The 24654-nt window shown below is 44.6% G+C and overlaps 1 protein-coding gene across 3 annotated transcripts in view; it reads left to right on the top strand.

Annotated features, from left to right (window-relative positions):
* LDLRAD4 (low density lipoprotein receptor class A domain containing 4) overlaps window positions 1-24654 on the top strand; it is a 368881-nt gene that overhangs the window by 95407 nt on the left and 248820 nt on the right. For 2 of the 3 annotated variants that reach the window (XM_059409129.1, XM_059409130.1), the window contains one exon: window positions 10949-11418. In XM_059409129.1, coding sequence (XP_059265112.1) covers window positions 11379-11418 — 40 coding nt within the window. In that variant the 5' untranslated portion in view covers window positions 10949-11378. The remainder of the gene's footprint in view (window positions 1-10948; window positions 11419-24654) is intronic. The other variant, XM_059409132.1, reaches the window with a different exon arrangement.

Genomic DNA, 24654 nt, shown 5'->3' with positions numbered 1-24654 from the left:
CTTACAGCCTGGTCAACCGATCTCACCTTTACTGCATTTCCCAGGGGTTAGACAGCCCTAGGCCGTATCATTCCTGCCCTTCTTCCCTGCTTCCCTGCTTCCTCTTGCTGCCTTAACCCTTTTTGGAAGGCCGGTTAGATTTTTGGATGCCATGTACGTGCATTTCATATATTTTCTCACTTAGTCAACACCACTGCCTTGCAGTTATATTAATGCCCCATTTGACAGATGAGTAGCGTGAGACTTACTGAGGTTGTGTAACCTGCCCAAGTAGTGTGTGGCAGGCTGCTCAGGAGAACTGTCATTCTGAGCTCCTTCTGTTTGACCCCAAAGTCATGATCGATTCTCTGAGCACAGCACCGCCCCCGTCCACCCACCCAGAGTGAGTGGCTGTGTCAGGGCCAAGGGATATTGCAGAGCTTCTGACTGCAATGGTTCATCATTCAGTGGAAGCCTCTCTTAGCACCCACCTCCCCTAGCCCCCATCCTTTCTATCATTTCTTCCAACTAGCCAGCCCATATAAACAGGCGGCTCCATGCTTTTTGACATTAGTCTTGTATATTTACATATGGCTATTTCTTCTTTCAAATGTATTTGTCAATAGGTTTAGTTTTTCAGTCAAGATGGACAAAATTTAGTTTTGATGATTGCATGCTTCCTCTCAAATATTTGGGGAACAATGGCCTAGCAAGAGTATTTTGGTGAAAAGCAACAACAGCTTGCTTTCCTGTGAGGAACAAAATTAAATCTTTATTCTTGCTGTTTGAAGAAACTGATTTACGCACTAGACTATGGGAAGGTGGGGAGTAGGGTGATGTTGTTCACTGTGGTGAAGTCTCTTCCTGCCTTCCTGCCTGATGGTCCCTGCCACCTGTGCTTCTCTCCAGTCCTCTCAGGCATGTGGAGGGAGGAGCCCAGGCTTCTATCTGAAGAAGCTAGCTGAGGGCTCCCAACTGCACAGCAGAGGTTAGAATGAGTCAGTGCCTACTTGTTGATGCCAGAAGGGAAGGGAATAAATAGGGCTGGATTTTTGAGAAGGAAAACAGAAAAAACTGAAAGAAGATGCTGTTCTAAATGCGGAGAAAGTTGCCTGTCAGGCTGGTGAGGTCCATGGTGGATTTAGATCTTGAAAGTCCTCACAGACACTGCATAGCTAACTTTGGCAAGTGACGGGAACATGACCAGTGACTTCGGGTTTCACATTTGATTGGTAAAATTTACTCTTGCTGCCAGAGTTCTGCAGTTTTCCTTGGTGGTATTGAAGGAATTCTCTTGTCCAGATCTGATGGTGGACTGCTGAGGCAGACTCAGCATCAAGCCTAGTGATGCTGGGTTGAGTACACCGCTCTGAATGAGAGAGTTTCTGTCTCTGCCGGTTAGTGCCTCGAAAGATGAACAGACTCAACAATCTGGCAAACACATGGCCTCAGGTGCTGTAGGAGACTGTGTCCAGTCACACTGGGCTTGTGGAGGGGCCAGTTCTCCCTGAGAGGAGGCCGTGTTTCTGCTGCCCCCTGGGCTGCTTGGAGGGATGCGCAGTACCTGTCCGTCGGGCTTTCCCCCATGAATGACACTCGTTGGCTCTTAGTCTGTCAGAGCACACGCATAGGCCTTTGTTACCAAGGCAGCGGAAATTGGTCTAATGAACTCTTTCTGCTTGGCTGGAGGCCTCTAGAACACACAGGGACAGGGTTTGTGTAGTCCCATTAGTTAAATACCAGGCAGCCTTTCCCCGGAATTCTCTGTCGCCCTTCAACAGCTGCTCTTCAGGACAGATGCACTTTCATGGCCCTGCCTCATCCAGCCTTCCAGGAAGATATGAAACTCTATCAGTGTTTCCCTAATGTATGTGGAGTCAGGCTCTGCTCATCAAACAGCTTGGTGTGCGGGGGCCTCTCACAGATGTAGCGTTCATTATTGTGCGTAACTGTACCACCGAGAGCTCGTTTGTCACACTCTCAGACTGGTTGCTGCTGCTGACATCAGCTCCGGGGGCCAACCTCAGACAGTACCATTTTGTGTTACGTCCTTCAGACATCTGCTGAAACGTTCATCTCCTTGGATTTCTGTGATCAGATTAAGTTGTTCCACCAACGCTAACTGACCGGGCCAAATGCGTTGTTTCCAGAATTTGGTATGTCTCAAATGACAAGTTTCCCCAGTTGAATTCCAAGTCATTCCTGAAAGGTTGATCTAGAGGTTGTCTTTTCGCTCTCATGTGAGAACGTGTGTTTTCTCTAGGGTAGTCAGGGAATCTATGATCTTCCTAGGGTGGTGTTTGACACGTTATATATCATTTGTTTTTCTGGTTCCCTTAAATGATAGAAATAACACCATTTTGAGAGGAAGTCTAAGTTCTTAGAGGATATGGAATGGATCTGTGTCTGTGTCTGCTGTGCAGACTATAGGAAGGAACTGTTTTCTCTTTCAGGAGGTAAGTGGGACTTATCCGAGTCTGTCAGTTTTGTTGTAATGAATGTATTCAGGCAGTGAGGAGTCTTTCTTCCAGGGCACAAATTGCTAAATGTGTGTGTGTGTGTGTGTGCGTGTGTGTGTGTCCCCGACAACTGCATCTACATTAAATGAGCTGACTACTGTCAGAGACTTACAGGCCCCAGGTGTTGGGAAGAAGCCTTTCTGGTGCTCACCGTACATCTCTGATGTCTCTTGTCTGTCCCAGACAACATAGACTTTTATTTGGAAATATCTAAGAGAAATGTTAATGTTTCAAAATGTTGGTTTGTTTTGCTCACAGTATTCCTATACAAGCCTACCCACCTCAAAGTGGATATAAAGTGGTAAAAAATTGTAAAACAGAGGGGTGCCCAGCTGGCTCAGTCAGTAGAGCATGTGACTCTTGATCTTGGGGCTGTAAGTTTGAGTCCCATGTTGGGTATAGATATTACTTAAGAAAGATAAAATCTTTAAAAAAATTATAAAACAGAAAGTTATCTTTTTCCTAAATGAATATATTTTTCAGAAAATGAGTATGAGCCAACAAGACAAAACTACACAGTGGAAATTTAGACATTCTCTGTGTGTTTGATTAAAGGTGCAAATGTGGGGCTGGCCTGGGCTTGGTCAACAAGGGAAGTTTAGGAAACCTTTGCTAATGGAAGCAACTAAAATTATATAGATCCTTCATTTCTATAGGGAGTATCATTTGTTTTATTGTTGATCAAGTTTTATTAGCTTTTAAACTGTTGGTGTTTCTGTTCCAACATCTTGTGTTATGTGGAAGGCGGCTGGATTTATCACACTGCTGGAAGTGGTTGGTAGGATGTCTTCTGTGTGCAAAGTTTCCTTCTCAGGACTTTATGGAAGTTTGAGAAATGCACGTAGAGGGCTTAAAAAGTCAGCACTTCACAAAGGGAATGAACCAAATGGGGAAAAGGAAGGAAGAACGTCAGATTGGAAGATTGGACCCTGCCTGATTATTATCTGGCAAAGAGATGTAAAACCTTGGTTAAATTTATTTATTACTGTCTATTGCTATTTTTTAAATTTGATATTTCAGTGTGAAAAAATGAAAAAAAAATTGAATATACCAAGAGGCTCTTTTTCCTTTTAAAGGCAAGTTCCTTTTTTTGTCATTTTTTCTCTTCTAGTGTTCAGCCACATTTCATACCAAATAACTCACCCACACATTTTGTCTAATTTTGTATCCTTTCCCCTCTTACGAATTTTAGCTGATATAAAGTGATTTTTAAGCTTAGATTTTTATTTCTCAAGAACTTAAAAAAAAATCAAGACAAATCAACTGAGGAGCTATGAGATAAAATGCATCTTTTGCCCAATTAGGTCAGATGAAAACTGGAAAAAGGTGGGTGGGGAATATTCTTTGGAGACATAGTTTATCAGTCTGCTACGGTGAGATGTAATCACTGTAGCAACTCTTATGTGTTTACCATTCATTAGAGACCACTGTTCTATGTATGCTTGCTCATTAAATATACAATAATTCTATGAGGGAAGTTTCATCCCTGCTTCTATTTTACAGGTGAGGAAACTGAATTCAAAGGGGTTAAGTAACTGCTAAAATCACCCAGAGCCCCAAACGAGGTGAACTCAAGGTTGTCCAACTCAGAGCCTGGCCTTTTGTCCTCTGGCTTGTTTGTGTATAAAGCTCTCCTTTGAGTGTGTTTGAAATGGTGGATGGGTTGGCACTGCCTGGGCCCCAGATGCCCAGCTGGAACGTCCCTCACATAGTGCCCTGGGCCCTGTGGTCTCTTTGTGTACCATGCCCTTGGCACTTTGTGCAGCTGATGCAGAGTTATGAGGAGGTAATTAAGCTGAAGCTCAGATATGGTTCAGTGCAGTACAACCAGCATTTATTGGGCACCTGCTGTATTCTAGGCTCCATGGTGGTCAATGCTGAGGATGCAGATTAGCAGAAGGTTTCCATTAGGAAATATCTCCATAAACACCATAGACACTTTGGGGACAGGAGCTTGGTTTGTTTTGCTCATTCCCGTCTCTCCATCACCTAAAATAATATTTTGCTCGAGTAATAGTCCCACAAAGAACTATTGAAATGCCGAAGGGGAGTTTGCAGCCTATACAGTGTTCCGTAGGCCAGAGGGCAGGGGTAGTCATGGGAAGTGTACCATGGAAGGCTGCTGCTAGCTGGGAAGGGAGTGGCTTGGCGTGGGGTGCTGTGAGTGGTGGCACTGGCAGAGCAGGCATTGCTGGGTGATGAGAGCATTGGGGAGTATGTATGAGGAGGACAAACACTGGTTCATACAAACAACTCATTGGTCCTTATTCTCTCCTACTCTTACCCAAGGAGCCAGAGGACAGCTCCTCTTCCTTACTGCTCACACTTGTTAGTTGCCTATGGGAGCCCTTTTATCTTTACCTATCATGCCCACTGCAAGCTAATTTTATCTGAAGACAATTGGGATGTGGGAGAGTGCTGGGTGTGGAGCATCTCAGAGCCCAACTCCTTGGTGTGGCCAGTCACCAAGGAGTCTCGCACCAGGCTGGGTGGTAACGGTTTCTCCCACAGCCGCCTTCGGCTCGGCTGGTGTTCACATCTGAGGTGACCACGATGGGCTCACACCTTCTGTGCACATTCTGATTCTGTGCCAAGCAGACCCTTCCTTGCCTTTTCTTTTCAGCATGTTGGTAGTGTGCTCTTAGGCCAATTTGGGCCTGGGAAAGTGGAGATCATCTCAGTATTCCTTGATCTCCATTCGCTATTGTTACAGGTGTCTGCTGCACCCCTTCTTAGCTTCTTCCTGTCGGCCAGTCTGTGTGTACAGGGGAACTCTGAGCTTGGTCCTAGCCCGACACCTGGGTTTGTTCCCAGCACTGTCGTCATCATTTCAGTCACTTTCAATGCATTCCCTCTCCTCCCTGAGTCTCAGTCTCCTCCATAAAATGAAGGGGTGGGGTAGATGACCTCTTATTGCTTCCTTTGTCCCTAAACAGTAAGAGAAGGTAGTTGCAAACTTACTGAATCACAGGGACAGTTATCCTACTAACTTACCTGGGGGGATTCTTTCTCCGCTTCTGTTGGATTAGAGCCTCAGACTATAGATCCTTCAGGATTTATCAAGTGTCGTATTTGCCAAAGTGACATTTTAAAGGATGTTCTGATAGAATGGCTTTTTTTTTTTTTCCTGTTTATTTGTAATGAGTGTTTAGATTTTATACTTGTTTCCTAAAATGGTGGCCTTTCCGGAGCCTATGAAGCTCCCCAGGGCTAGGATGGTTTCATAGCTTTTATAACCCAACCTCAAATTGTTTTATACCCCTGAATCATAGGTGGGTATTAAGGGGGGCACGTATTGCATGTGTGTGGTGCAGAAACAATGAATCTTGGAACACTGAAAAAATCAAGTTAAAAAAAAAGAAATGAAAAGTAGTGTGAAGGATCTACATCACCTCAGTTCAGCCTCCCCTGGGTCTAAGCAGCTTATTTCTCTGACTTGTTCTCAGACTTCGGTTTAGGTGCATATTTTCTGTGCTTGGTCCTTATGTTCTTTTCATACACATTGTGCTGTCTCCCTTGACTAGAGACAAGGTCACAGGAGAATAATCGGGATCAGAAGGGACCTCAGGCTTCATGTTCTCACTTTACAAATGAGAAAGTGGGAGGCTGACAGGCGAAGGGACTTGACTGAGTCCTATATGTGGGCCCAGAACCAGGGGGAAGGATGCCTAGTCTGGTGCTCTCTGCCCCATGGCTGCCTTGAGGGGAGGGGCCATATTTTGTCCAAGGGACATACTTTTTGGCTGTTAGGAAATGTTGAGACTCATGGGCACTTGCTGAGGTCCAGACTCTCTGTTCACGAGGTAGAGGAGCTCACGCGAGAAAGTGTGACACCTCTCTCCCAGGGTGACACCTGATTTAAACTCCGGTCAGAAGTAGATCCTCAGGTTTCTTCTCTCTACTTTTTTTCACACCTGTCTTGCTGGAAATCCATTATCACTTTAACATAAGTGAGCCAGCCAGTAGTGGAGATTTTTTTCAGTAAGCAGTGCAGTACAAATTCTTAATGTGTTAATTTTTATATTTTGATTTTTGGGGGCAGGGAGTCAAGGTTAAAGCTGTCTCTTCATCTCTCAGTATTCCTTTTTCCCTAGGACCTCTTTGGTGGGTGGAGCAGTGACAGATCATCAGACACAGGCATGGGGCCTCAATTCCCTGAGTCCCTTCGGCCTGGAGCCCGTTAGGCTGCTCAGTCTAGCCATCACCTAGGTAACCGACACTCAGCCAGTGAAGCAGTCTGTCCACAGTGAGAGGAAATAAAAAATGAAACTGTAGTGTTTATTCCTTATGTAATACACATTTTTTGAATGTTCCTAGATTATTTTAAAAAAAGGTTGTGGTTTCACTTTGCTCTGGGTTTTGGCCTTTGTGCCTAGTGTGTGACCCTAATGTTTCCTGAATTCTGTATGTCTATTTCTGCAGTGTAATTTTGTGAAAGCTGTGATCTGATGAATGCAGTTTTCATTCCCCAGTGATTCCTCAGAGACTTCATTTCGTGGAAGTTTTTATGAATAAGTGGTAAAGCAAACATATTCTACAACTTAGTTGGTTAGGTTTTGTGGGTGTTCACTCTTTAAAAAGGGTCCCTTTCTGTGGGGATGTTTTTCCGTTTGGTGTGCTCTATTTCCTTAGTAACTGTTGCTCTGTTATGGGAGTGACTTAATGACATTTTTCAAGTGCAGTATTGAATTAATTTATTTTCTGGTTAGGCCTACCCATCTTCCTAGGATAAATAGAACGTGTGTGTGTGTGTGTGTGTGTGTGTGTAGAAGACAGAAGGATGTTAGCCTGCTTGCTATAGTGAGGGCTCTTGAATGTATGGCTCAGGATTATTCTGCGAAGGCTCTCTCTCTTTACTCTTTCTTCATTTTCTCCCCCTTCATTTCCCTGATTTGAATATTGTTCAGTTTAAGACATTTCAGTTTAGGGAATTTGGGTTTACCATGGAGGTTTACCTGATGTGCAGAGGTAGCCTGGGAAGAACAGTTGGTGGAAGGGGCAGGAGACACAGGCGTTAGTCCTGACTATACTGTACCGTAGTTTTTGGCGTGAAATTATCTAACCTCTCTGGGGTCAGCGTTTTCTCTCTGTGGTTTGAGAGGACTTAAAGCAGTGTCCTGGGCGCCTGGGTGGCTCATTTGGTTAAGCGACTGCCTTCAGCTCAGGTCATGATCCTGGAATCCCAGGATCGAGTCCCATATTGGGCTCCCTGCTTAGCAGGGAGTCTGCTTCTCCCCCTGACCCTCTCCCCTCTCATGCTCTCTCTCTCACTCTTTCTCTCTCAAGTAAATAAATAAAATCTAAATAAAATAAAATAAAATAAAGTAGTGTCCTTTAAGGGCCTCTACTGGATAGGCTGTTCTGTGAAGTGTGAGTGCATTAGGAACTAGTGCTGGTAATCACTGTCTCACCTTGACCAGTGGGTGGTAGGAAGAGCCCTCCCAGTTCACAGGTTCAGAGCCAGCACTGGAGAATAGCCTCTCAGCCAGGAAATACTGCCTTCAGTATTGGGGTGGGTTTGTCTTGGAAGTGTTTGCTGAGCACCTCTGTGTATACCCCTCTGAGCACTGATGGCCTTCAGCCACTCTTCTGTTTATTCGGCAGACACAGGCATCAGGCACTATCCTGGCTGCTGAGGGGTAATGGACAGTCAGCCAGTCACTGTCCTTGTCCTCATGGCACTTATAGTCCAGCAGGAGAGATGGGGGGCTAAGAGATCAGTAGCCCTGCATGTGGCCATGACCATGGCAAGTGCCGGGAAGCGGGGTGGCCAGGCTCTGAAGTTAGTCTGGGGGACGATCAAAGGAGCCTCTCTGATGAGGGTCATTTGAGCTGAGACTGGAAGGTGAGTAGAATCATGAGCAAGAGCCCTAGGAGAGGGTTAGATGGGAAAAGTGGATGAGGTACCATTTGTTCTGTTCTCTGCCTTGTTGCTGATTCTTGGTTGGTTATCAAGCTGTGGAACTTGGTTGGTAATTAAGCTTTGCTACTTCTGGGTCCTAATCATCCACCTCTGTGCACTACCCTGTTGGGTCATCTGACTCCTACTGAGTGTGGCTGGGTTCCTGGCCCTGTCTTGGATGTCCCCTGCTAAACAGAATAGTCTCCAGGTCCTGGGTACCCTCCCCTCTTTCTTGTATATTTCTAGAAAAGGTATCTGTGTTGTTAGTGGCTACTAAGAAAACATTTTATGGCAGTTACAGTTAAATTTTTATTTAAAAATTGCCTATATTGGAGCCTGAGTGTTTGCAGGAATACAAAATTCATTCTTTAGTAAGATAATACAGTTGTGTCCATCTGGTCTTTATTGGGAACCACACACATCATGCCGTAAAAATCCATGCCAATGCTATGCCTGGGACACCCCCCCCCCCCCACAGTGAGCTGCTACATACCTGTCACCATACTTCTCTTTTAGAAGAACTTAAGAATTGGTGAATGTGATAAATATGGTAAAAGAAAGAAAAGAAAAAAAATATGTTTGTTCTATTTCTCTCCACATTTGCCTTAGTCTTTCCCATGGCCATTTGAAATGTGATATAGGATAGCTTGTTTTTTTTTTTTTTTTTTAAAGTAAGAGAGCAGTACTAAATGGGTGGCTCAGTTGGTTAAATGCCTGCCTTCAGCTCACATCATGATCCAAGATCAAGTTCAGCATTGGGCTCCTTGATCAGCAGGGAGCCTGCTTCTCCTTCCGTGTGCCATTCCCCCTGCTTGTGCTCTGTCTCTCTCTCTCTTCTTGGACAAATAAATGAATAAGATCTTTAAAAATATAAAGTGAGGTAACCGTACTTTTTTCAATGAAACAAGGTAAAATAGCCCAGAGTAAAGCAACAACACACACCTTCTCACACTTCAGATCGTCTCTGAGTTTAGAAACAAATAAAGTTTAGAACAAATAAAGTCTAACATTTCTGTACCTCGAAAGCACCATAGCAAAGGGCAAAGAAAATCAAGGTGTTATAGAGCAAGTGGGTTTTTTTTTTTTTTAAAGATTTTATTTATTTATTTGACAGAGAGAAATCACAAGTAGATGGAGAGGCAGGCAGAGAGAGAGAGGGAGGGAAGCCGAGCAGAGAGCCCGATGCGGGACTCGATCCCAGGACCCTGAGATCATGACCTGAGCCGAAGGCAGCGGCTTAACCCACTGAGCCACCCAGGCGCCCCAGGGTTTTGTTTTTTTATGGCAATTTCATTTCCTAAAATTGAAAGGTATCATACACGTGATTAGGTTTACTTTAGAAGTTAATGTAGGACTTTAGGAGGCTGAGTGTGTGTGTTGGTCATTTTATGTGGAATGTTTCAACTCAGAGAAAAAATGTTTTGTTGCATTTTCAAGCACTTCAAAACCATTATTTGCATAAATGATTTTTTAATTAAATAAGTTTTTTACCTATTCATTAAGTTTATGTACTCATGGTATGCTACACCTTATTAATTAACTGTGATACTACAGGTACATGAGGGCAATACAATTGAATTTCTTAATATAATTATAGTCCTTCATTAATACATAAGGTCTTCCTTATAGTTAGTCTGTATTAGTGATATTTTCCTCTATTACTTTATATTTACAACAAGAAGGCTTAACGGAGTATACTTTTCTGTTATGTGCTGTTTTCTTAAATTATTTTTTTTCCCTCTAGTTTGATGATGAAAAATAGGAATGAAGGTTATATATTCGAAAGAGTGATGTAAATTGATTAGAGTGAAGTGACGATAATGGAAAAAGGTTTTCTTTACTCTAGTACTGGAGATTCCTATTCAGGTTCTCTTTTAAAATGTCTCATCCTTTGGGCTCCTAACATTCATGTTATTAGTGTTGCTTCTTATATAATATAACAACACTGAAATATCTGGGAAGTATTTTGTAAAGTGCTTTTATTGTTATGTAACATGTAATGTAAATTTTCAGATTAAATTTGCTTTTCCTTTTTACTCTTTAAAATATTGTTACAGGCCTTTGTCTTCCCCCTTGAGAGTCATTTTTTTAAGTTTTTTTTTTGTTTGTTTTGTTTTTTAAATTATTTGACACAGAGACAGAGAGCACAAACAGGGAGAGCACCTCAGGAACAAGCTTGGGAAATGGGTTTCTTCTTCAGGGTATCTATGAACTATGTGACTGGGGGGAAGACATTTGAATGTTATGTCACCTTTATAGCCATTTTTAGCGAGGTTTAGAGCAGAGAATGCTGTCTTCTGCTGTCTTTTTTCTGGAGTGCAAGTAAAAGCCACCTCTGTTCCCTGCCACCTTCACAGACACTCAGAAAAAGATGTTGCACCTGCTTCCTACCGAGAGCTCCCCCAGTGCCCATAGCATGGCCATGATTACCACTCTGAGTGGCGTTTTCTTTCTCTCTCTCTCTTTTTTTTTTTAATCTTTATGGGTCTACTAAATTGAATACTCCTGCAAGTCATCAGGAAAGTGATCTCTTTCTTTTTAATTTCAGCAAGGGGAGAGGCGAAGCACAGAGAGCAGCAGATCAGACCATACTGAGCTCCCTTAGAGCGGCTGAGACCCGTGGAGGATGCTGGCTGCCAAGTGGCTGAGGAGGGCTTCACTGTAAGGTGGGAAAGCAGGTCTCAGCGGGACAGCTTCCTCTGCTCCTGGGCTCACCATGGCCTTCACTCTGGCTGGACGGCTGACGTGACTGTGTGCCCCAAGTGTGCACGTTGCTGGACTGGGTGCTGTCCTAGGTACTGCCCGCTCTCAGGGTCTGGGAGCAGGGCAGGTGGGCATCAGATGCTACCAAAAGCCGGACGGGGCAGAGCGATGGACTCCGACAAGCCAAGATGGAAGTGACCTGAGGCCTCGCCCAGGCAGTTTCCTCTTGCCAGGATAGCTTAAGAGTTGGAGCACAGGCTTGTCTGGGGAGCAGTATGCAGGAAGCTGATTTTCAGGCCACAAATGCTTTCACAGGTGAGAATCCTTCACACTTAAAACTTTGTTTCAATTCTGAGTTGGGAGGTAATAAAATACCAAACATCCCTATGAAATGAGCGTGCGTTTGCCTTTATGAACTGAAGGCCATACGGAGCCAAGGGGCTCAGGCTGCCATGGTAACTGATTTTGACAAAATAATAGTATGTTTTTCTGCTCTCTAAATTGGAATTTGAAAAAAGATTTGACATTTTATGATTCTGCTTTCCTCGAGTAATGTGGTGCACACAATATCCTGCGAGTCATTGTTCTTTAAAGGAAATGTCACTTGTAGAGCAGGGCAGGGGGCTGTGTTTTTCTTCACAGAACTAGGAAGACTGAGGGAATAAAGTTATTGATGATGAGTAACTTCTCCCTCCCCATCTTTAGCTTTCCTTGTCTTGTGTATTCATGTGCAAATGATGGTGGGGAGGTGGTTCTGCTGAACTGGCCTCCTAGCTGGGGTTCTTCTCAGATAAGTGAGCTCATGGGGAATCCCCACATCACTCTTTGACCTTGCTTTGTACCCTGGCTTCCGGTTGTCACATTTTACAGGGAATCACTTTGGCTGATACCCCAAAGCCATGGCCTGAAACACAGGGCCTTTTGAATTTGGGTCCTTGTTTCTTATTCTATTCACTTAATATCCCAGTGAGGCACTTAATCATTCTGGGCCTCTGGCTCCTTATTTATAAAATGGGGGCTGTGAAGTTGAAGAAACTCATGGAATCCAGAATAAACATTTCAACATAGAGGTTTTTGTGTTTGTTTTTGTTAGTTTTTTTTTTTTTAAGGAAAGATGGGGGGCACCTGGGTGGCTCAGTGGGTTAAGCCGCTGCCTTCGGCTCAGGTCATGATCTCAGGGTCCTGGGATCGAGTCCCACATCGGGCTCTCTGCTCGACGGGGAGCCTGCTTCCCTCTCTCTCTCTCTCTGCCTGCCTCTCTGCCTACTTGTGATCTCTCTCTGTCAAATAAATAAATAAAATTAAAAAAAAAAAGAATAAAGGAAAGATGGTAGGATAATCATGAAAATTTGGGCTGAGGGCCATACAGACTTGGATTGGACTCTGCCTTCTTCTCTGACTAGAGCTCTGCTCTTGGACAGTCACTGAGCTCTTTTATGTTTCCCTTTGCCTATTTGTCAGTGAAGATGGTCATGTTCAGTTCTCAGTGGTGCTGCTCTGAGGGAAAAAGAGACCACCTGTGTGAGATGTTGAATATGGAGTTTAATGCTTTCCAGGCTTTGGTTAGTATCTGCCAGTAACATGGGAGCCCTTGTCCTGGAGGTTGTACTGGGGAAGGTCCTCTTAGAGTGGTCACAGCCCTTTGAAAATGAATGAAACAGTATTTAAATGTAGATTCAGAGGAGCACACAAATTTGAGTGCTTTAGAACTATCTTCAGACTTCCAGCCTGGCTGACTGGAAACCCTACCCTCTTATCTCCCTTAATGGGGACACTTCAGCTGTTTCAGTCACGTGAGCTGCTCCTTCACAGAATGTCCCTTCCACTCTTCTGTGTGGACGGGTAGCACACAGGGCCGTGACATGAAGCACCTCTGTTAAGTGGCCAGGCCCTTCAAGCTCTTCTCCACTCCCTGGGAGATAGCTGGGGAGGAAAGGCACCCAGGATGTGCATGGAAAGAAGCTCTTAAGGCAATTCTGAGAGGAAGCGGGAATGGAAAGAACTGGAGTAAGAGCATGTGGTTCCCATGGTTCAACAAGTAGACTGGCCTAGTCCCCACACTCCCCTGCTGTGTCACTGCCGATGTGGCGGGGTGAGAAGCTCCTGTAGTTGTTGCCTCCTCCTGCCTGGCTCCTGAGACTCCTGCCTTATTGCAGTCAGCCCTTTAGAGGGCCCGATCAGGGGGGTCCACTGGTGCTCCACTGGATTCTAGACACAGTCTCTCCTGAGACAGGCCTTGGTCTGTCATGGTTTACCCTTGATGCAGTTTCGTTCTGGTCCCCACCACTTATTGGGTTGCTCTGCCCACCCCTGTCAGGATCACAGGCTGGCTTATGCCTGGGACCTTGAGGCAGTTGACTCTGAATAACGGAAACCCCTGGGTTCTGCCTGCAGAACTCACAGTAGTTAGGACAGTGCCTGAAATGTGAAGGCCCAAGAAAGTGGCAGCTGTAATTACGACTGTTACTACCCTGGTTGTGGGCTGTGCACAGGACCCTGGTCACCTCCTCCCAATTTGCTCTTAGCCACCCTCTCAAGGCTCCTTCCCAGCTCATATTTCCTTAACTTCTTTTAACTTAGAGTTTATCCAGGGACTCTGTTTCCTTACAAATTTGGCCTCCTCCTAGTTGCATCAGCCTACCTGAATAATAATCATATTGGTAGCAGTAGTAAAATAATACCCACGGCCAGTGTTTTAGAGAACCTACCCTGTGCTTTATCTGCATTAACTTCTCTTTAGCACAACTCCGAGGCGCTATTAGTGTGCCGGTGTTATGGGTGCAGGGACACACTCAGCAAAGCCAGCAGTTACACTAAGCTGGTCCCCTAGGGAGGCTTACCGCTGCCTGGGTCTCCCATCAGAGGTTGGGATTTAATTAGCCTTTGTGTCACCTGACCCTGCTAAACCAGAACTTGGATCCTAACACAATGCCCAAGCACCCAGTGCATATGAAAGCCTGGCAAGCTTCGAGAGCCACCACTGTCCAAGGAGTGGTGTTTAGAGGAGAAGGGTGGGTTGGGAGAGTCTGTAATTGAAAAAAGGGACTGATGGGTCCCATTTACTCAGTAGAAGTGATTGAATTCTTTATTTATTTATTTATTTTTTTAAAAGATTTTATTTATTTGAGAGAGGGGGGGTGGGCAAGTAAGTGGACAGGAGAGGGAGTGAGAATCTGAAGTGACTCCATGCTGAGTCCAGAGCCCAGCGTGGGACTCCATCCCACAACAGCGAGATCATGACCTGAGCTGAAACCAACAGCCATACCTCCACTTAAAAAGATTTGTCAGTTTATGTTTTATGTTTAAATACTCTTGCTGATGATATTAGCCTCTGTGACCTAGGGGGCTCAGGATTTTTATTAAAGAAGGGCTTAGGGGCTGCAGTCTGGCTGGGAGGGAAGCCTGGGAGACAGTGCGAAGCTGTGTTTGCATGGCAAGCCCACTGCTTGTTTTGGAGTGTGTGCAATTATTGTGATGACTGGTGGGAGCTTGGAAGCCACTTCCTCACCATGCCAGTGCTCATTTGCCCATGTTTTTCAAAGTCCCCTCTTACGTCTTATTTCATGTGTGAATGTAGGTGTGCACACATGGATACATATTACAAATCCATCCTCCTAATTTTGATTTTTTTTCTTGCATACAGGAATTTATATATTGTTTTAAATTTTCTCAGCACACAGAATTTGTTTGTGTGTGGTTTTTTTTAAGGATTTTATTTATTTAATGGGGAGAGAGAGAGAAAGAGAGAGCGCACAAGCAGGGGGAGTGGCAGAGGTAGAGGGAGAATTAGGCTCTTTGCTGAGCTGGGAGCCCGATACGGGGCTCAGTCTCAGGACTCTGGGATCACGACCTGAGCTGGAGGCAGACGCTTAGCCAACGGAGCCACCCAGGTGCCCCTAAGCACATATAATTTAGAAATGATTTTAATCATTTAGATACTATTTTATAACAAAAAACCCTTAATTTTCTCCTTTACAAGTACTACCTGTTCATTATACGCAAATCTGGAAAGCACAGAAAAACTGCAATTAGAAAAGTAATTACCCATATATACAGTCTTGCCTTATGAAGCTTTCCATTGTTAACATCTGGCTTATGTCCTTTCAATCTTTTCTTTCCTGGATAAATTTCTTTCTGCAGAACTGTTCATAATATGTATTCTGTTTTATCACCTGATCACTCCCTTCTAACATTACATTATGAGCATTTAAAAAAAAAGATTTTATTAATTAATTAATTAATTCATTCATGGAGCATGCAGAAGTGGGGGGAGGGGCAGAGGGAGAAGAAGAGAATCCCAAACAGAACCCACCCCCTCATCCCCGCTGAGCACGGAACCTGATTTGGGGCTCAACTTCACAACCCTGAGATCACGGCTCAAGCTGAAATCAAGGGTTGGACACAGCCAACTAAGCCATCCAGGCACCCTAATATTTTCTTTATAAATAGTTTTAAACTTGCTGCATAGTATTCTTTTATGTATGTGTACCTGAATTTTTAAACTGTGCTCTTATTAGACGTTGCAGCTTTTGACAGCTTTTGTCCTTACAGATAGTGCTTTGACAAACACCATTGTCCCAAATCTCTCCTATGGTTTGGACCCTTTTCTTAGGTTAGGTTCCCAGAATCAGAATTATGGAGTCCAAAGATGTGAACCTTATTAAGCTTTATGATTGAATTTTCCAAGGGATTGATTGTTCCTAGCTTCTAAGACTGTGCTGAGCTCAGTTTTTTCCTGGTCGCTGTTCATAGTTGCTGTGGCCAGTCCCTGCCATTCAGCTGGGATGAAGTGGCCTACCTGCACTGCCCGATGTCATGGGATCAGTGCATGTTTATGGAGCTCTCCAGAGCATGACGCTACAAGGCTACCTGAGTGCCACGAACTAGGACAACGATGTTGAGATCTCATTTGGGCGAGTGAAATCTTAAGCGTCCCGGATTCGGTGTTTTTGTTCTTTTGGGCAGTCTTTCTGCCAGGCTTTAGTTCATGGAAGCAGTAATGTACATGGACAGACTCCAGCAAGATCAGATTCTTATTAAAAACACCCCCTGCCCCCAGTGCATCTGGGCAGGGAGAAATGGGACTCCTTCCAGACTGGGCTGGTCAGCTCTCTGATGAAGCATCCTAATAGTGATGGAGATTTCATCGGAGGTTTACTGTACTCTCTGATGACTGGGAGAGCATCCAGCCTGGGTTATCACTGTTATATCCTAAAGAAGACGCTGGTTTCAGATTTCTGCCTCTTTCCCACCCTCAATGCCACCCTAAACTACTGTTTTGTATAACTAAGTGTCTTAGGCTTTTGGAATCATTTCGTTCTGGGTTAGAAGAAACATATATCCTTGGGTGTCTAAATAATGAACCAAATTCCTCTAGAATTTACATTTTTCTTGTGAAAAGGATAATCAGACCTAGGTGTTAAATACAGTCAGGTTACTTCGCTCATAAAGGAGAAGGACAAAAGTTGGTTTAATAGTCTTCAGGTGTCCGAAAGAGGGCTCTTGTATGGCTTTCGCTGACTGGGTTTTCTTAACCACTAATGATCAAAAAGGAAGAACCACTTAACTTGAACCGTCAGGATGCTTACTTCCCCGCGTGGAATTCTTTCACGCTAGCTAGAGTGCTGGGACTCTGCGGCTTTACTTGGAGGCTTGACCAGAGGACTCTGAACAGCCCTGAAGGATCCTGACCCGACTTACAGCTTATTACTGACCCCTTTGAGGTTTTGCCCATGTGCTGACCCTGGCTGAGCTTAGTCCACACTTTCTAGACCTGCCTGGAGGATGCTTGTTTTAGGAGAGTTGTTCCATGATTAGAGGGGTGGTGGTTTGGCGGGGGGGGGGGGGGGGGCAGGGATTCATGGCCAAATTCTAGAAGAAGAAATTAAATTGGTTTCTTAACTATAGAACTTTTCGTGGCCAAATTCTGGAAGAACAAATTAAAGTGGTTTCTTAACTATAGAGCTTTTCAAAGTCTTTCACATGAGACTTGCATTATGAAGGTCCCAGATGGGCAGAGTATGGGCAGCATTTCCCAAATGACAAGACCTCCAGGGCTTTTTAAGAAAGGAAAACAGAGGACAGCACTTGCTGCCAGCCTGTGGGGTTGCCCTCCTTCTAGCGGTCGTTGAGGTGTCGCTGTCCTCTGGCGCTAGTGAAGTAGCCCCCTATTGGGGCAGCTTTTATTGAGTCCATGTTCACAGAACTCTTGCCAGACACATGCGAAGTGTTGCAGATGAGAAAAGGGAAATGAGGCAGTCTGTCTTCCTGCCTCCATTCCCCCCTTTTCTAGTTCTGTCAGCATTCCTTAAAGTGCAGCTTTAATGATACCTTCTCTTGCCCCCAAACTTTCTGTGGCTCCTTCTCGCTTCCTAAAAAGAGTCTAGAATCCTCAGTCTGTAGTTCAAAGTTCCCTAGAGTTTTCTTCCTTTATTCTCTTGCTGCGACTGAAGTTCTGGATAAACTGGACCACTTATTTTTTCTTTTTTTTTTACATTTTTAAATATATCAATCCTTTACTCATGTTTTTCCATCTCCCTTAGACTTTTATCCTTCTATCATTTTTCTCTGACGTCAGGGTCTGTATTAGTTCCATGAGATCTTCGGTGACGTGCACTGGAGAAGCCCAGACGATCTTCCTGCTTGCAATTTAATAGATGTAGAAATGATTGATAATAATAGCTTTTTGTAAAATCTTGCATGCTCTGGCTTGAGGGAAGTTGGATTTATTAAGAGAGCATTCAGAACATATTGTGGGTATGTGCTTGGTTTTTACATTGTGCTATTTAGCTTGGCATCTGGTCCTCAGTTACAACCTAACCCTTATTTAATAACATTATTTCTATGTGTAGATAATGCACAATTTAAGGTGTTTTGTTTAGTAAGTCCTGAAAGGATCTCCATTTTCTTCCCTCTAAACTATTCTGCACTGTTTCTAGAATTTTCCTACTATGATAGATGTGATTATCTTTTTTAGAGGCATTATGGTAGCCTAATGCCTGAGAAGTATATATACCCATTTTAAATAAGGACACGAAACAATTTCAGTGTTGCTGGAAGTTGTATTTATTTTAAGGTTATTTAAATATGTGTAATAAAATATAGTTATGAACTCCTCATTTTGATAGCTTTTAAATAGCTATAACATCAAAACAAATACTATAGGAATTATAAAGTCAAAATGGGGCCCTGGGTCGCCGCCCAATGGGTTGAGGCCTCTGCCTTCGGCTTGGGTCATGGTCTTGGGGTCCTGGGATCGAGCCCCGCATTGGGCTCTCTGCTGGGTGCGAAGCCTGCTTCCCCCTCTCTCTCTGCCTGCCTCTCTGCCTACTTGTGATCTCTGTCTATAAAATAAATAAATAAAATCTTTAAGAAAAACATTCAAATTACTATTTAATCTGACATATATTTTTATTTTGCTGAAGCCTTCCATTTCCTAGCTTTTTAAATTTTTGAGCAGAGCATCCTAAAGGGTGATTCAAAGTGATGGTGGTTACTCTTTGCTGGCTGTTAGTATAAACGCACAGAAGTCAAGGCTGGTTTGAATGTTGGTTATAAGGAATCAGCACCGGTTTAAGTTGAATTCCTTGTTCTTGAATATCTGAGGTCAAAAATGACCTACAAATCTCATTAGGTTCTTTGAAAAATGTTAGCTTTTGTCCACGATACCTCTGAAACTTGGATGTTTATGTTATCCTCAAAAGGAGTGGTTTAGCTCTGCAGAAATCAAAGACTTTGGCAGAAAGCAGGTGAGTGCTTCAACATATGACCTCTTGAATTTCTTTCTTGGGTCCTAGATTCCTGCTGTATTAGTGTACAGAGGTTTTAGAATCCTTTGTTTCGACTACCTTGAGCTTAACCTTGAAGGATGAACTCAGAGGCCAGAGAAGGCATGATTTCCAGGGAGAAGCAGCCAGTGATGGGTAGTACTTTCCTCCAAATTCCTGTTCAGTGGATGTTGATGAGTTAGCTAAACATTCTGGACCATACATTTTACAACACCAAAATGGGGGTTATAAGAACTACTCAGTAGGATTTTATAAAGATTAAATGAAGTAACTAACATATGTGAAGTATCAAATAAGCCTAGCAGATAGCTGGTGCTCAGTTAATGGTTTTCTTCTCCCATCACTGGGAGAAGGAAGCCTTCTCAAGTCAAGGCTTGAGAAAAACCAAGGATTTATTTAGCAAACATTTGATGGGAGCTCATGCCACATCTGTGAGGTGTTCAGAACAGATTGATATGATCTCTCTCCCTGGAGCTCACGGTCTAGATTTCGGGTACAGAGCAGATGCCTCACTGCTTTTGTGGAGCTGGGAGCATGGTCTGGAGAGGCTGTGGACTCTTGCTCAAAGCCCTGGCCTCTCTGCTTCTAGAAGTCTCCAGCATATGGTTTCCTCTCTCCCTCATTTATATTCCACCCAATTATGGTTTCTGTCTCTGCACTCCACTCACTCGACCTGCTTGCTCAGAGGCAACCCTGAGTGGTGGTTTCTTTCCAGAGGCCTCTAGGGCAGCAGCTCTGTGAGGTCCTCATAGGCATGGACGTGTGCCTTGAAGGGTCTAAGTTGGAGTAACAGGTCTGCACATGCTTATTTCAGGACATTATGTTCAAATGTGATAGCTCAGAGGGGGATTAAAAAATAAACATTTGTGACATCTGGGTGGATTTTTCTGGTTCTATTTACAAATTTTAAGCACCAACAGTGAATATGGTAACATGGACATTTTCCCCTCTCAGCCAACTTCAGTACCTTAGAATGTTTTCAGAGCAGTGTGAGGAAAGCATCTCTTGGTTCCAGATCCAGGATGACCGTGCGTGGTCCTGCATACCCACAGGTAGCATCTGGGCTCAGGGCTCCTTCACTTCAGAGGCCAGGAAGCCATCCAGTCTTATTATTTAAATTTGTTTTTTTTTTTTTTCCCCCTGTGGTAAAATTTCAGAAAATTAAGGGTGGTTTCCTTGCCCTTTGGAATTAGTTATCCCTGATCGCAGATACACCATTTCACAGAGCTGACATAAGGAGTGAAGATTAATTGTCTGCTCTGCCAGGTGCTTTTGCATATGCAATCTCATTCAATTTTCACGACAGCCCTGGGTGGTATGTGTGTTATCCCAGGTTTATTGGTAAGGGAACAACACAGGCCCAGAGCAGGCTACTTGAAGCCATGTTGTCTAGCAAGCTGTGGTGCCAGAGTTGAAACACAGGTTTGTCTGTGCTTGAGCTGGATCCTAAGCATGCAGGGAAGCAGAGAGAAACAGGCCTTTTCCTTTAGAAATCAATGCAGGGAATGAAGAACAGAGAGAATGAGAGAGAAAGAGAGAGCGAGAGGAATTTGAAGCTTGAAACTGAACTCACACAGTAAGCATTTGTCAGAGAGTGTTGTCTCTTTTCTAACTTGGAAAATACAGACTTTTACATGTCTGCCTGTTAACCTCACCAGTTTTTATGTCATCCTGCTTTTGGGATGTTACAGAAACAAAAAAAGAATGAACCATGGCAGTGATGCTTGTGAAGCACTATGAATGTCCTTCCTGCCACAGAGCTGTACTATCGCCCTTGCCCCGCAAGGACGACAAGACGCCCTGGTTCGGATGCATCTTCTCTCTCTTCTCTCTATTTCCGCAAGCCTACACACTTATATACGCTTACATGACCAATCAGCGAGCAGGGTACAGCAGGGAGCGAATCAGGCTGTGCACCTAAACGAACAACTTCGCTAGCAACCAATGCTGTTTACTTCCTCTTTGGGCGTTCTGCTTAGTCTCACGAGGCAATCCTAACCTGGCAACTAGCCAGGCGCCATCCTTTAATGGCGGAGGCCGCCCTGGCCAGGGGCCTGCCTCCGACATCTCCCCCTTTTTTCTTTTATGGCAGGGGTCGTGCCTGTCTTAGGTTGTCAGTGGCGGGGAATATCCTTACCCGTCATCAGATGGCAGATATCAATGCTCTGCGTCCTGTCTTAGGTTGGTATATTTCCCCCACCAATCTTACCCGTCGTTGACTACCGATCCAGCATACTTAGCCACACTTGGGGGGATGTTCCAGCCTCGATGGCTAACAAGGCCTGCACCGTGGCTTGCTGTTGCCTATGTTGCTGTCGCCTCCAAATTTGCAGTTTCCTTACTAGCAGAATCAAGCCCACTATGAGGATTGTCATCAGACCAATTACGCTAGCCCATTGTTTCGTAAAGGTTAACACATCTTGCAATGTTTTGATTATCTCTGGGAGGGTTGCAAGCTCACCTCTGGTGTTATTTATCCTTGTTATGCCTAGTAGCAGGTGCTGAGTATAGTTTTTGAATTCTGCGGACTAATTCCCCCGCAAGTATTGGGAGAGCTGTCGGGAGACATTCTGTAAGTCACTCATATTAGTATAGGCTATGGGAGTTACACAAATTGCCGGGAAGGTTACTATACATCCCAGTCCCAATAGGGCCCCCCATATGTCCACTTGTTCTTGAACCAAATCCACTCTCTGGTTGACTATCAGGATTCCTGCTTGCAGATGTGCATTGATCTGAGTCTGTGTTTGAAGGGCAGCCGCTGTTCCTTCTGCAAGGTGTTCACAGCTTCCGCAGTGGGTATAGTTGCAGCAAGCGAGACTGCTGCTGCCGTGGCAGCTGCTGTAGATATAGACAATGCTATCACAACGGTGGCTGTGATACCAAAATCTCTCTTCTTTCTGGATAGCACCACCGGTAACTTGTCCTCTGGAATAGAAACTGGGATAGGAACATGGGTAGGGATACGCATAATCACAGCCAGCTTGAAGGCCATGACATTCCAGCACTGGGAAAGATAGCAATTCTTAGTGCAATTCAACATATCATTCAGCTCGCTAGCATTTGTTACGAGGAAAAGGAATGGTGGCCAGACGCATATAAGAACAGTCGAGGAATTTGCCACCCTTTAACATGGACACTGCTGAGATATCAGTACATGCTCCTAGCAAGTTACAGACCTGCCATGCATCAATGGGAGAGGAGGGAATATGAGAGAAGAGTTAGTCACTGGTAAAGGATATGACCATGCTTTAACCACTGCTCACAGCTCTCTGGCTTGAGTCTGCCGCAGGAGGTGTAGCATTCCTAGAATTATCATCAGCATCTTCAGCATCATGACTAGTGTTTGGAGGCAAGGCTGCACGCACCAGCCGCTCTGGGATCCAAATTGGAGCCTCCTTTTCCTGTGGAAAAACACATACAGACCCCCTACTCCATACTAACACTGGATCTGGTCCATTCCACTTTCCTGTGAGGATGTCCTTCCAAAGTACTAAAGGCTTAGGGGAAGCAGCAGCATCACTTGCATGGCTGTCTGCAGCTGATTTACCCGTTTTGTCCAACGTTAAAAAATTCAAAATAAAGAGAATGGTGTTGAGCTTATCTTTAGGGGACCTGAAGGTGTCCCCTATTCCCCCTTTTTGTTTATAAAGCGCATTTTTTTATTGTAAGATGCGCACGCTCCACAACACCTTGTCCTTGTGGGTTATAGGGTATTCCATGTATCGAGTCAATGTCAGGTTGTTGTAGGAAGGCTTTAAAGGATTGTGGGCTATAGGCTGGACCATTATCTGTCTTTAATTGGCGTGGCTTTCCCCACGCCGCAAAAGCCTGTAGGCAATGGGCAATAACATCTCTGGATTTTTCCCCCGTATGCACTGAGGCGAAAATTATTCCAGAGCAGGTATCTACAGACATGAACATATCTTAACTTTCCAAATTCTGAAACATGTGTGACATCCATTTGCCATATATGATTAGGTAACAAACCCTTAGGATTAACTCCCAAGGATGGTGCAGGTAGTAAGATCACGCAATTTCTGCAGGAGACTACTATGTCCCATGCCTGTGCTTTTGTTATGTTAAATTTGAGGCGAAGAGTTAAAGCATCCTGTTTCTTCAAATCCTCCCCTAAGTGGTCCCATTGAGGTATGTTTAGCAAGCCTTCATCTAGGAACCATGGAGCCACCTTTTCCACTGTATTCAAAAAGGCCCGAGCAGTTTTTGCTTTTAGTGGAGTTCCATTGGCTTTCAGCAGGTCTTCTAAAGACCCTTCCAACCGCACTTTAGATACTTCAGATCCCATTATGAACACACAGATAGCAGACGCGGACGTTAAAGACTCGCCGCTAAATCCTGGCTCTAAGGCCGCCCCGCTTCTTATTGCGAACTTGTACAAGATTCCCACCACTTTGATCGTGGTCCCTTTCCCGCTTACCTGCGGTTTCGATAAGAAAATCCCGGCTCTATGGCCGCCCCGCTTCTTGTTGCGGTCTTGTACAAGTTTCCCACCACCTTTGCCGTGGTTTTACCCCACTTACCTGCGGACTTCTCCCTTGCAAGGTTTTTCTATTTTTTACTCCCCGCTTTACCGCGGAATTCCCACTTTTGAACGTGGCTAATGTCCCCGCTTACCTGCGGACCTTTACTCCCCGCTTTCCTGGGGATTACTTTGCAAGATTCCTTTATTTAGTTCCCGGGTGCCGGCGCCATTTATCGCCCTCGCCCCACAAGGACGACAAGACGCCCTGGTTCGGATGCATCTTCTCTGTCTTCTCTCTCTTTATTTCCACAAGCCTACACACTTATATACGCTTACATGACCAATCAGCGAGCAGGGTACAGCAGGGAGCAAATCAGGCTGTGCACCTAAACGAACAACTTCGCTAGCAACCAATGCTGTTTACTTCCTCTTTGGGCGTTTTGCTTAGTCTCACGAGGCAATCCTAACCTGGCAACTAGCCAGGCGCCATCTTTTAATGGCGGAGGCCGCCCTGGCCAGGGGCCTGCCTCCGACACTGTACACCTAAAAATGGTTAAAGTAGTAATTTTTATATTATTTATATTTATGCACAGTAAAAATAGACATGTAAGGGGAAAAAAAACCAATACTGTTGAGCTTATCAGAGGAGCTCAGATTTGAGCAGGGTTTGATGGAGAGGAAAAGAAGCAGAAAGAATGCATGGGAAGGTGGAAATAGTCATGTGTGTGAGGAAGAGCAAGGGTCTTATTCGGCTTAAGGGCAGATTTGGGGCGAAGTGGGTACACCCACAGTTGGGCATGCTGGTGAGCTCGTACCCCATTAATGTTGGTTCGGTGCCCATCGCGGGAGAGTTTGCATTCAGGTGGCCAGCTGGTACCCCACACAGCCTCTGTGCTGCTGGCTATAAGCATGTGGATCCCACACAGCAAAACCAAGGCCCTACAGGTAAGCAACTCCATTGCCTCGAGGGCATTTTAACAATGATCTCATTATTTGGGACTCACTTCCTGTCCAGAACACTGGTCATAATGCAGCTTCCAACTACCCATAGCATGCTTATGGAAAAGAGATAAGATAAATGCAGTTTCTCCCATCTCTTGTTGTTTATAAAGATGTTTGGGGCACCAGCACTGTGCTGGTACTCAACATAGATTGGCAATCTGGGTGGCTTCTTGGCTGACATGCCCTGGAAGGGGGTTCTCCTTGAGTGGGAGGAGTGGTGAGATTGGAGACTGAGATTAAGCCAGGAGATTCTGGGAGACTACTTTCCGTGGCTTGCGG

This window comes from Mustela nigripes, chromosome 8 (assembly GCF_022355385.1).
Source record: "Mustela nigripes isolate SB6536 chromosome 8, MUSNIG.SB6536, whole genome shotgun sequence".
In the NCBI taxonomy this organism is placed as follows: domain Eukaryota; kingdom Metazoa; phylum Chordata; class Mammalia; order Carnivora; family Mustelidae; genus Mustela; species Mustela nigripes.
This window is presented reverse-complemented; position numbering and strand designations above follow the sequence as displayed.